Here is a 13909-nt window from a genome sequence, read left to right as displayed (position 1 = left end):
TTTAAATGGAAAAAACTTTATTTCGAAGAATTCGATCAAAATTCTAAGATGTATGAATTTTTTCTCTGGTAGTATCTTAAAAGATACAGTGCGCATTTAAGGGTTAATTTGTATAGAAGTTATTTTAATAAAAGTTAAAACACCCAATTTCATCAAAATTTTATGATTTTAGGAAGTATTTAATAAATTACAGTTTTAAGTAATCCCATTAACTTTTAAATTGGTCTATCTTATTAATTTCGTATTTAATCAAACTTCAATAAAATTAAAGGGTGATACGGTCAAAATTTGGTCAATATAAACTTGACGTATTTCTTTCAATTTTGAAGGTGTGTGTGTGTGTAGAATGTTGCTCCTATTTTGATTTTGGAATTCACTCTTTAGTTGTCAAAATGCCGTCCAAGCAAGAAGAGCAGCGTATCAAAATTTTGCTCGCGCATCGCGAAAACCGAGCTACTCGCACGCAAAGCTGGCAAAATCGCTAAAAGTTGCCAAATCAACCGTTACAAATGTAATTAAAGTGTTTGGGGAACGTTTATAGACAGCCAGGAAGTCTGGATCGGGGGGAAATCGAAAACCGGAAGCCGCTGAGACGACAAAGAGAGTTGCCGCTAGTTTCTCTCTCCGAGATGCCGCAAATAAGCTGGGTGTATCGTCTACAACCGTACATCGAGCCAAAAAACGAGCCGGACTATCGTCTTACAAGAAGGTAGTGACTCCAAATCGCGATGATAAACAAAATACGACGGCCAAAGCGCGATCCCGGAGGCTGTACACGACGATGCTGACGAAGTTTGGCTGCGTGGTAATGGACGACGAAACCTACGTCAAAGCCGACTACAAGCAGCTTCCGGGACAGGAGTTTTATACGGCATAAGGAAGGGGAAAGGTAGCAGATATTTTCAAGCACATAAAACTGTCAAAGTTCGCAAAGAAATATCTGGTTTGGCAAGCCATCTGTACCTGTGGCTTGAAAAGCAGCATTTTCATAGCTTCCGGGACTGTCAACCAAGACATTTACGTGAAAGAGTGTTTGAATAAACGTCTGCTGCCTTTCCTGAAGAAACACGGTTGTTCCGTACTGTTTTGGCCGGATTTGGCATCTTGCCATTACGGTAAAAAGGCCATGGAGTGGTACACCGCCAACAACGTGCAGGTGGTTCCCAAGGACAAGAACCCTCCCAACACGCCAGAGCTCCGCCCAATTGAGAAATACTGGGCTATTGTCAAGCGGAACCTAAAGAAGAACAAAAAAACTGCTAAGGACGAGCAGCAGTTCAAGACAAACTGGCTTTCTGCGGCGAAGAAGGTGGACAAGGTGGCTGTACAAAATCTGATGGTGTCAAGCGTGAGGCCCGGTAATTCGGATTTGGAAAAGCGAAAGACTAACTGAATATTTTTCCTGAATTTTATACTAATTGAACTTGAAAAAGAAATTTAATTTGATTTTTTAAATAAACGATTTCACCGATTTACACGCGTTTTCCCTTGACCAAATTTTGACCGTATCACCCTTTAGTACAATTAATTGATAGATTTTTGAGATTCACAGACTAGCATGTGAAATGCAAAATATTCACCATTAAACTTAATGACTTTTTAATTAAAATAATGACTTAAGTTCCTATTTCTTAATTATACACTTTCTATACGTACCGTATCATGGTCAATAGTGACATCAACAACCACAGTACCGCGAGCCAAACCCAATAGAGCCTTAAAATTGTTAATGTCGATTTTTTTGTCATCGCCACAAAGTTTTGTCTAAAATTCCAATGCACATTATCCAATTGCAATTTTTATTAAGATAAATAATTCTTGGCAAACCTTACCTCTTCAACGGGACAAGATGATGGAACTCCAAACATTTTCAGGTATCCTTTCACTTCGTCCGGAAGATCTTTGCCCACATTGCATAAATCGACTTTGCCTTCCTTTACAACTATTCCATCCTTAGCCACTTTGTACTTGCCTGCTGCGGTTTTAAAAGGCTTATTTATTATGCATCCAGTTGGTATGAGTTCACATTTCTTGTTCAATTTCAAAGTGAATTCTGGATCTGCAGCAATTACTGGATCACTTACGCAATTCTCGCTTTTTAATATTTTCACTTTATAGCCATTCTGGAATAAGGAGAAGAGAGGGATCGTATACTACTAGTGGCAGATTTCAAAATGTACACTGAAACAAGTATATACAGTAGTAAGTTCGGCCGGGCCGAATCTTAAATACCCACCACCATGAATCAATTAACATATACTAGTTTCGTTTGAAAACTCTTCGTCGGTGCAGGTAATATATCTTGATAATATATGTACGATTTAAGGGGGTTTGATGATAGACATTCTCCCAAGCAGATCAATTCAACCAGTACACTCCGCGAAGATAAATTTAAATATTGTACCTAATTTTGTTTGAATTTTAGAGAAATCATAAACATGTCGTGTAAATGATGGAAAAAAACCTTGCTTTGAAATCTTAAATCCGTAGATTTTTACCGCCATTATTTAAATGATAACGAGGAGTAAAATCTGGAAATTTTACTTTTAGTTTCAAGCAATTTATATGATCAGTGCTCCTGCTATACCCTCAAGAAGTGAAATCGGTCGATCGATCAATGTCTTACATAATGGACCGGTAGAAATAAATGCGATACAAAATGTTGAGGGTCTGAAATACGAGTATATTTACATTTTCAGGCAAAGTGAATAAAAACTACAGATTCTAGCAGCCTAAGAAATAAATCCGAGAGGTGGGTCTATACCAAAACATTTTCGACACACCTCTTTATGGTCCTAAAATACCTCTAAATTTCTAATTTTTGGCAAATTGGATAAAAACTACGTATTCCATAAGTCCAAGAAGTAAATTTGGGAAATCGGTCTATATGGGGGCTACAACGAAACATGGACCGATACACCCCATTTTCTGCACACCTATTTGTGGTCCTAAAATACATCTCGATTTGCCATTTTAAACAAATCGGATAAAAACTACGGTTTCTAGAAGCTCAAGACCCCAAATCTTGGGATCGGTTTATATGGGTGATATATCAAAACTTGGACCGATACTCCCCATTTTCGACACACACTATTTGTGATTTTAATATACCTCTAGATTTTCAATTTCAAGCAAATCGGATAGAAAATACAGTATCTAGACGCCCAAGAAGTAAAATCGGGAGATCGGTCTATATGGGGTCTATACCAAAGCATTGACCGATACAACCCATTTTCGAAACACCTCTTTATGGTCCCAAAACACCTCTAGATTTCCAATTTCAGGCTAATCGGGTTGTAAATACAGTTTCTAGAGGCCCAAGAAGTAAAATCGGGAGATCGGTCTATATGGGGTCTATACCAAAACATGGACCGATACACCCTATTTTCGACACACCAAACTTTGGTCCTAAAATACTTCGAGATTTTCAATTTCAGTCACATTGGATAAAAAATACAGTTTCTGGACGCCCAAGAAGCAAAATCCGGAAATCGGTCTATATGGGGGCTATATACACGAGAGCCACCGTGGTGCATTGGTTAGCATGCCCGCCTTGAATACACAAGGTCGTGGGTTCGATTCCTGCTACGACCGAACACCAAAAAGTTTTTCAGCGGTGGATTATCCCACCTCAGTAATGCTGGTGACATTTCTGAGGGTTTCAAAGCTTCTCTAAGTGGTTTCACTGGAATGTGGAACGCCGTTCGGACTCGGCTATAAAAAGGAGGTCCCTTGTCATTGAGCTTAACATGGAATCGGGCAGCACTCAATGATAAGAGAGAAGTTCACCACTGTGGTATCACAATGGACTGAATAGTCTAAGTGAGCCTGATACATTGGGCTGCCACATAACCTAACCTATACCAAAGCATGGACCGATACACCCCATTTTCGACAATCTTTGGTCCTAAAATACCTCGAGATTTTCAATTTCAGGCAAATTGGATAAAAACTACAGGTTTTAAAAGCCCAAGACCCCAAATCGGGAAGTCGGTTTATATGGGGACTATATCAAAACTTGGACCGATATAGCCCATCTTCGAACTTGACGATCTGGACGAAGCGCCATTATTGAAGGCTGTAGCGTGATTACAACAGACAGAAAGACAGACAGACAGACGGACATGCTTATATCGTCTTAGGATTTCGCTCTGATCAAGAACATATATACTTTATATAGTCGGAAATCGATATTTCTATGTGTTACAAACGGAATGATAAACTTATTATACCCCAGTCACCATTCTATGGTGGTGGGTATAGAAACAGTGAACCCACTAGGAAGATAAATTTTGGTTAATTTTAGAAAATTAAGATTTTTTTTAGAAAACTAAACTATTACAAGTGCTGACATCACACCGATATTATAAAAATAAGTAAATGTTTTTCGACAAATTCAAGAAAATTTATTAGACTTATTTAATTTTTTTCACCTGTTAAAGAAATTTTGTACTTTGAAGGAAAAAATTGGAGCAAGAATGTCTTTAGTGCTATGCGAAGTTCAAGGCGGTCGCATTTGTAGTAAAATTTACAAACTTAGAAAATAATGAACTATTTTGTGAGAAGAACGAATTCAGTAAATCTTCAGTCGAGTATAATATTTTCCCGTTTTAACGTACGCAAAAAATTATTAGAGTAACGGAAACTTTATCCAAACATAATAATTCCACTAAAATAAAGTAAAGAAGAGATTCCATACTGAGAAACAAAATTTTAGACAAATTGTTTTTCTTATTTTTTGGAAAATTAAGTTCATTGAAAAAAACTATTATCGTGAGGCCAAACATTTCGTGTCCTTACCATACGATGCGAAATTTGTTGATTTAAAGTTTTTTTCCCTTGTTTTGATAAATTCTTTATTAAGGCATCGGCAGTTGTAATTTCAAATTGTCTGCCAAAAAAAATTAATAGAATGAAAAGATTTATATAAAAGAACATTTTTTACTACAAAGTAGGTTCTAAATCCCATTTTTCTTACGTTTCATAAGACCGGCAGAGGACTGAACTGGGTGACGCCGACGCAAACTGTATGATATTTGAGAGAAGCGCCGACAAAAACTGCATGATATTAGAGAAATTTCCTCATGAAGGCCACCTACTGTCGCAGTTTCGCTTGACAATTTCGTTCTCTTGTTTTCTTAATACTCTCTGTCCATGTGGTATCTCACGCTTGCCACAGTTGGTAGAATTCTACCAAATATGTTATATCTTTTACTGTTTGGTAGATTGAATTGTTGATGTTTTGGTGGAATTTTCAAAATATTCCTTTCCAACTAAGAGGTACTTCACTTTTCTATAAGAATACAACTTTGAAAAAAAAGTGAGTAAAGTAGAAAGTCGGGCGGGGCCGACTATATCATACCCTAAACTACCCCTACTGAATTAGTAAACATAAGCATTTGTGGGGTATCATTGGTATAGGTTTTGGAGTATCATTGGTATAGGTTTTGGAGAACATAAAGGGGGGTATATGTTTATGGGTGTCTTGTCACAATCTGAGCAGAAATGTCTAATATTAGGAGCTATACTTTATTTTGCACCAAAAAGAGTTAGTATGCCACTAATATTGAGTCCATTATTAAACAAGTGAGTAAAGTAGAAAGTCGGGCGGGGCCGACTATATCATACCCTAAACCACCCCTACTGAATTAGTAAACATAAGCATTTGTGGGGTATCATTAGTATAGGTTTTGGAGTATCATTGGTATAGGTTTTGGAGAACATAAAGGGGGGTATATGTTTATGGGTGTCTTGTCACAATCTGAGCAGAAATGTCTAATATTAGGAGCTATAGTTTATTTTGGACCAAAAAGAGTTAGTAAAATTTGAGTACGATCAGTTAATAAATAAGGCCCCTATGGTCAAAAATAAGGTTATTAGGGGCAAATTTTTCAAAATCGCGCGATACATATATATATGGGAGCTATATCTTAATCTGAACCGATTTCGATGAAATTTCGCACATACAGTTAGAGCTATAGAAGATTACATTTAACTAACTTTGAGTACGATCCGTTGATAAATGAGGGTTTTACGGCCAAATTTGATCAAATCGGGCGATAAATATATATGGGAGCTATATCTAAATCTGAACCGATTTCGTTGAAATTTTGCACATATAGTTAGTACTATAGAGGACTGGATCTAGCCAATTTTTAGTAAGATCGGTTAATAAATAAGGGTTCTATGACCAAATTTGGGAAAATCGGTATATACATATATATGGGAGCAATATCTAAATCTGAACCGATGTCGATTATTTTTTGCACATATAGTTAGTGCTATAGAAGACTACATTTAGCCAAATTTGGGTAAGATCGGTTGATAAATAAGGGTTTTATGGCCTAATTTAGAAAAATCGGGCGGTACATATATATGGGAGCTATAGCTAAATCTGAACCGATTTCGATGATTTTTTGTACATATAGTTAGTGCTCTAGAAGATTATATTTAACCAACTTTGAGTAAGATCGGTTGATAAATAAAGGTTTTGTGGCCAAATTTGGAAAAATCGGGCGATATATATATGGGAGCTATATCTAAATCTGAACCGATTTGGATGAAATTTTGCAGACTTGAAGGGCGATGGAAAAGATCACCTTTTGCCAAATTTGGTGACGATCCGTTTGAAAAAACGCGCAACGTGACCCCATTTGTCGAAATCGGGCGATACATATATATGGGAGCTATATCTTAATTTGATCCGATTTCTTCCAAATTCAATAGCGTTCGTCCTTGTGTCCAAACAACTCTCTGTACCAAATTTCATCAAAATCGGTTAATAATTGCGACCGGAATCCTGTGAACAACAAATACATGGACAGACGGACGGACGGACGGACGGACACCAAGCGCTAGATCGACTCAGGAGGCGATTCTGAGTCGATCGATATATATTTTATGGGGTCTAAAATCAATATTTCTGGTAGGCACATTTTTTGGCCGATCAAACTTATTATACCCTGACCACTATGTGGTTTAGGGTATAAAAATCTATACAAATAAAATTTTGACAAAATGTTCTATAGAAAAAAAATTGGAAAACATTTTCTATAGAAATAAAATTTGGCACAATTTTCCATAAAAATAAAATGTTGACAACATTTTCTATACAAATACAATTTTGACAACATTTTCTATAGGAATAACATTTTGACAAAATGATCTTTAGACAAGTATGTACGGCCGTAAGTTCGGCCAGGCCGAATCTTATGTACCCTCCACCATGGATTGCGTAGAAACTTCTACGAAAGACTGTCATCCACAATCGAAATACTTGGGTTGTGGTATCTTAAAACTTCTTAACATCGTTTTCTACATTGTGAGTTAGTCCATACGTGGTATATGGACTTTTTGCACGGTACGTAGAGAGCCAGAAATGAAATATGGGGGTCGCTTATATGGGGGCTATATACAATTATGAACTTGATATGGACCAATTTTTGTGTGATTGGAAATCGATTTATCTGAGGGCTCTATATAACTATAGACCGATATGGACCTAGTTAGGCATGGTTGTTAACGACCATATACTAGCACAATGTACCAAATTTCAACTCACTCGGATGAAATTTGCTCCTCCAAGAGGCTCCAAAACCAAATCTCGGGATCGGTTTATATGGGGCTATATATGATTATGGACTGATATGGACCACTTTTGGCATGGTTGTTAAATATCATATACGATCACCACGTACCAAATTTCAAGCAGATCGGATGAATTTTGCTTCTCCAAAAGGCACCGGAGGTCAAATCTGGGGATCGGTTTATATGGGAGCTATATATAATTATGGGCTGATAGGAACCAATTCCTGCACGGTTGTTGGATACCATATACTAACATCACGTACCAAATTTCAACCTAATGGGAAGAATTTTGCTCTTCCAAGGGGCTCTGGAGGTCAAATCTGGGGATCGGTTTATATCAGGGATCCGGAGCGGAGCGGAGCAAGCCCTTTTTTTCCCGGAGCGGGAGCGGCATTTCTAAAATCCGGAGCGGAGCGGGAGCGGAGCGGTTTCCAAATGAAAAACCGCTCCGCTCCGAATAAAATATTACTTGAATGAAATGTGTAACTTTGAAATTACACTGTGTAGGTAATTACAAATATAGCTAGTACTTAGCGTAGTGTGAGTAAACGTTTAAAATGTACGATATGTATTTTTGTACGTACGTACATTGGGGAAAACACAACGTGTTTTTTTAGTAATTGTTTTCAAAAACGGCAAATGTCAAAATATATCTCTAGTATGTGTTGTAAAAGTAACAACAGTACTTTCGATCAATTTCATCCCGTATTACTACAAAGATGTTTGTAATGAACGTCAAATAAATGCAATTAAACGATCTTATTTATATTTAATGTTTTAGTTTTCTACACTGAAAAAAATATTATCGTGAAGTCAAAGATTTCATGTCCTTAGAATAAGAATGCAAATTTTGCTTAACATGGAAGACGCATTTCTCTTTTGAATGAAGTTGTAATGTCCTTATAATTAAGTGATTTTACTTAAAAATGTGTATCATAACATGAAAGATAAAATTTTTGAGGTAATGTCAACGTGACTTTAATAATTAAGAAAATTTCTTTTTTTTTCAGTGTAAGGACATTCATATTTGCTTTACTTTTGTACTATATCCTAGCATTCTCTTATTTCTGATATTAGTTCTCGAAAATTTAATTAAAATTATGGATAGTTTCAATTTTGGTTGAAAAATGTGCGCATATACATTTATTTTAATTTTTTTCTCACTTTGAAAAATAATGACTTGATTTGTATTATTGCATGTTATCTACATTTTTTGAGAACGAACATTTGTTAAAAACGCTGTTCGAAAATGTATTTTTACAATAAAGGGGAAAAAAGCGAAATTAGGTAACACTAGATCTGAGTAAGAATATTCGTAGGTATACCACGGACTGATTTCGATGGAGGTTGTTGCAAACATAAACATAAACATACACACACATTACAAATATAACAAAACCTCTTCTCTATCTCTGTTGCAAAACAAAAAAAAAACTTTCGGAGAGTAGTTACTTCTACTCTGAGTATAGACTTTCAATTCCAATCAGCATTGCCGTTTTGGTCCGATCGGACCAAAATTGGTCCAAAAGATTTCTAATTTTGAAATTTGGTCCGATGGTCGGACCAAACAGAATTTGGTCCATTTTGGCCCATTTTCATAAATTTGGTTTCTTTCACATATTAAATAGTAGATGGTGCACCGCAAAGAATATTGTCGGAAGGCCAAATATTTCACATGCTTAAAATACGAATACGAATTTTGCTTAGAATAGAAGACGTATTTCTCAGAAATAAAGTTTTTTCCTTGTCTAAAAGTCTCTAAACTTTTTAATGAAGTCTGTTTGTCCTTATAGCTAAGTGATTCGACATAAAAATGTGTATCCTAACATGAATGAAAATTTCGTTTTACTGAAGTCAAAATGGATTTAATATTTCTGAAAAAATCTTCAAAATTAATAAAATGTTTCAACACATTGTTTTAAATTCATTATACCCTAAACCACATAGTGGTTAGGGTATAATAAGTTTGATCTGCCAAAAAATAAGCCTACCAGAAATATTGATTTTAGGCCCCATAAAATATATACCGATCGACTCAGAATCACCTCCTGAGTCGATCTAGCGCTTGGTGTCCGTCCGTCCATCCGTCCGTCTGTCCATGTATTTGTTGTTCACAGGATTCCGTTCGCAATTATTAACTGATTTTGATGAAGTTTGGTACAGGGAGTTTTTTTGGGCACAAGGACGAACGCTATTGAATTTGGGAGAAATCGGATCAAATATAGCTCCCATATATATGTATTGCCCGATTTCGACAAATGGGGTCACGTTGCACTTTTTTACTAACCGATAGTCGTCAAATTTAGCACAAAATAATCTTCTGTATCACCCTTTAAGTCTGAAAATTTCATCGAAATCGGTTCAGATTTAGATATAGGTCCCATATATATGTATCGCCCGATTTTGCCAAATTAGGTCATAAAACCCATATTTATCAACCGATCTTACTCAAAGTTGGCTAAATGTAATCTTCTATAGCACTAACTATATGTGCAAAAAATCATCGAAATCGGTTCAGATTTAGCTATAGCTCCCATATATGTACCGCCCGATTTTTATACCCTTCACCACTACTGTGGTACAGGGTATAATAAGTTTGTGCATTTGTATGTAACGCCAAGAAATAGTGGTCATAGACCCATCTGTTAGTATACCGATCGGCTTAGAATTAAATTCTGAGTCGATTTAGCGATGTCCGTCTGTCTGTCTGTCCGTCCGTCCGTCTGTCTGTATATGTAATTTTGTGCACAAAGTACAGCTCGCAATTTAAGTCAGATCATCCTCAAATTTGGCACAGGGCCGTTTCATGGGACAGAGACAATCGCTATTGGTTTTGGAAAAAATCGGTTCAGATTTAGATATAGCTGCCATATATATTTATCCCCGATGTGGTCATAGTTAGCGTGTTTATCAACCGATTTTCTTGAAATACCGTACATCAAAATATTTTATGAATCTCGAAAATCTTGCGAAATATCAGCCAAATCGGTTCAGATTTAGATATAGCTCCCATATATATCTTTCGTCCGATTTAGACTCATATGACCACAGAGGCCAAAGTTTACTACCGATCTTCGTGAAATTTTGCACAGAGGGTAGAATTGACATTCTACCAATGCTTGGTAAATTTGATTGAAATCGGTTCAAATTTAGATATTGCTCCCATATATATCTTTCGTCCGATTTGAACTTATATGGCCACAAAAGCCAGAGTTTTGCCGTGATTTGCTTCAAATTTTGCACAAGGGGTATGTTTAATAGTATCGTTAAGTGTGTCAAATTTTGTTAAAGTCGGTTCAGATTTAGATATAGCTCCTATATATATCTTTCGCCCGATATGCACTAATATGGACCCAGCAGCCAGAGTTTTATTCCGATTTGCTTGAAATTTTGTACAAACATAAAACTTAATCGTATAGTCAAGTGCGCAATTTGATTTGATTGAAATCGGTTCAGATTTAGATATAGCTCCCATATATATCTTTCGCCCGATATGGACTTATATGGCCCCAGAAGCCAGATTTTTGGCCGAATTTGGTTGAAATTTTGCAATAGGAGTACAATTAGTAGTATAGTCAAGTGTGCAAAAGTTGATTGAAATCGGTTCAGATTTAGATATAGCTCCCATATATATCTGTCGCCCGATATAGACTAATATGGTCCTAAAAGCCAGAGTTTTGCCCAATTTTGTTGAAATTTTGCACTAGGGGTACAATTAGTAGTGCAGTTAAATGTTCAAAATTTGGTTGAAATCGGTTCAGATTTGAATATATCTCCCATATATAGCTTTCGCCCGATTTACACTCACATGACCACAGAGGCCAATTTTTAACTCCGATTTAGTTGAAATTTTGCACAGGGAGTAGAATTAGCATTGTAGCTATGCGTGCCAAATGTGGTTGACATCGGTCCAATATATATGTTTTTCTGATTTCGACAAAAATGGTCAAAATACCAACATTTTCCTTATTAAATCGCCACTGCTTAGTCGAAAAGTTGTAAAAATGACTCTAATTTTCCTAAACTTCTAATACATATATATCGAGCGATAAATCATAAATAAATTTTTGCGAAGTTTCCTTAAAATTGCTTCAGATTTAAATGTTTCCCATATTTTTTACTAAAATTGTGTTCCACCCTAGTGCATTAGCTAACTTAAATTTTGAGTCTATAGATTTTGTAAAAGTCTATCAAATTCTGTCCAAATCGAGTGATATTTAAATGTATGTATTTGGGACAAACCTTTATATATAGCCCCCAACACATTTGACGGATGTGATATGGTATCGAAAATTTAGATCTACAAAGTGGTGCAGGGTATAATATAGTCGGCCCCGCCCGACTTTAGACTTTCCTTACTTGTTTTTTACTAACATAGTGTACCATCCCAGGGCGTTAGCCGATTTAAATTTTAGTTCTAGAGTTTTTGTTGAAGTACGAAAAATTGTTTCCATTAAAAGTATTTGTATCTGGAAATGCAAACTTTTATATAAAGGGTGATTTGTTAAGAGCTTGATAACTTTTTTAAAAAAAAAACGCATAAAATTTGCAAAATCTAATCGGTTCTTTATTTGAAACGTTAGATTGGTCCATGACATTTACTTTTTGAAGATAATTTCATTTAAATGTTGACCGCGGCTGCGTCTTAGGTGGTCCATTCGGAAAGTCCAATTTTGGGCAACTTTTTCGAGCATTTCGGCCGGAATAGCCCGAATTTCTTCGGAAATGTTGTCTTCCAAAGCTGGAATAGTTGCTGGCTTATTTCTGTAGACTTTAGACTTGACGTAGACCCACAAAAAATAGTCTAAAGGCGTCAAATCGCATGATCTTGGTGGCCAACTTACCGGTCCATTTCTTGAGATGAATTGTTCTCCGAAGTTTTCCCTCAAAATGGCCATAGAATCGCGAGCTGTGTGGCATGTAGCGCCATCTTGTTGAAACCACATGTCAACCAAGTTCAGTTCTTCCATTTTTGGCAACAAAAAGTTTGTTAGCATCGAACGATAGCGATCGCCATTCACCGTAACGTTGCGTCCAACAGCATCTTTGAAAAAATACGGTCCAATGATTCCACCAGCGTACAAACCACACCAAACAGTGCATTTTTCGGGATGCATGGGCAGTTCTTGAACGGCTTCTGGTTGCTCTTCACTCCAAATGCGGCAATTTTGCTTATTTACGTAGCCATTCAACCAGAAATGAGCCTCATCGCTGAACAAAATTTGTCGATAAAAAAGCGGATTTTCTGCCAACTTTTCTAGGGCCCATTCACTGAAAATTCGACGTTGTGGCAGATCGTAAGTCTATTCATGATGAAATGTCAAAGCATACTGAGCATCTTTCTCTTTGACACCATGTCTGAAATCCCACGTGATCTGTCAAATACTAATGCATGAAAATCCTAACCTCAAAAGAATCACCCTTTATTTCATTTCAATCGTTAAAACAAAAAGTACATAAATTTACGAGGGCAGTTCGGAAACGTCTTAGCCTAGCACAAAAAGCGCCGTAAAAAAGTTAAGTGTTTTGGAAACTTCCATCTCTGTTATGAACACATGTTAAATTTTGTTTCGATCTGGCAACTCCTTCATAAAAGAAGCATCCGCAATTTTTTTACAATGGAAAATTAGAAATGCGTGCTGTCATTAAATATTTACATAAAAAAGGTTTATCGGGACAAGAAATGCATAATGATATGGGGAATGTGTTAGGCGAAAGTGCTCCTTCATATGCAACAGTAAAAAATTGGGTTGCTGAATTTAAACGTGGTCGTACAAGCATTGAAGATGAACCACGTAGTGGACGTCCAAAAACAGCAACAACAACAGAAATTGTAGCAAAAGTGCATGATATGGTATTAAATGATCGACGAATAAAAGTGCGTGAAATTGCTAATTCATGGCCATCTCAAATGATCGAGTCCATTTAGTTTTGCATGAAGAACTACAGATGAAAAAGCTTTCTGCCAGATGGGTGCCGCATTTGTTAACAGTCGATCAAAAACGCATAAGAATGAATATTTCTCAAGCTTGTTTGGATCGTTTTAAGTGAAATAAAATGGATTTTAAGCGTCGTTTCATAACTGTTGATGAGATCCACCACTATACTCCAGAGACAAAAAAAACAATCCAATGGACTGAAGCTGGAGGAAGTGCCCCAAAGAAGGCAAAAACAATTCAATCGGCTGGTAAGGTTATGGCAACGGTTTTTTGGGACATCAAAGGTATTTTATTGATTGACTATCTGCAAAAGGGTAAAACAATAAATTCAGAGTACTATTGCAACCTTTTGTATCAATTAAATGTACAAATTCGAGCAAAAC

At 36.4% G+C, this 13909-nt stretch overlaps 1 protein-coding gene across 1 annotated transcript in view; it reads right to left on the bottom strand.

Annotated features, from left to right (window-relative positions):
• Positions 1-13909, bottom strand: part of LOC142223984 (sporozoite-associated mosquito saliva protein 1-like) — a 31049-nt gene that overhangs the window by 600 nt on the left and 16540 nt on the right. Inside the window, exons 2-3 of the mRNA XM_075293793.1 lie at positions 1833-2123; positions 1657-1764 (exon numbers count right to left, since the gene is read on the bottom strand). Coding sequence (XP_075149908.1) covers positions 1657-1764; positions 1833-2123 — 399 coding nt within the window. The remainder of the gene's footprint in view (positions 1-1656; positions 1765-1832; positions 2124-13909) is intronic.

The sequence above is a fragment of the Haematobia irritans genome, chromosome 2 (assembly GCF_050003625.1).
Source record: "Haematobia irritans isolate KBUSLIRL chromosome 2, ASM5000362v1, whole genome shotgun sequence".
Lineage (NCBI taxonomy): Eukaryota > Metazoa > Arthropoda > Insecta > Diptera > Muscidae > Haematobia > Haematobia irritans.
This window is presented reverse-complemented; position numbering and strand designations above follow the sequence as displayed.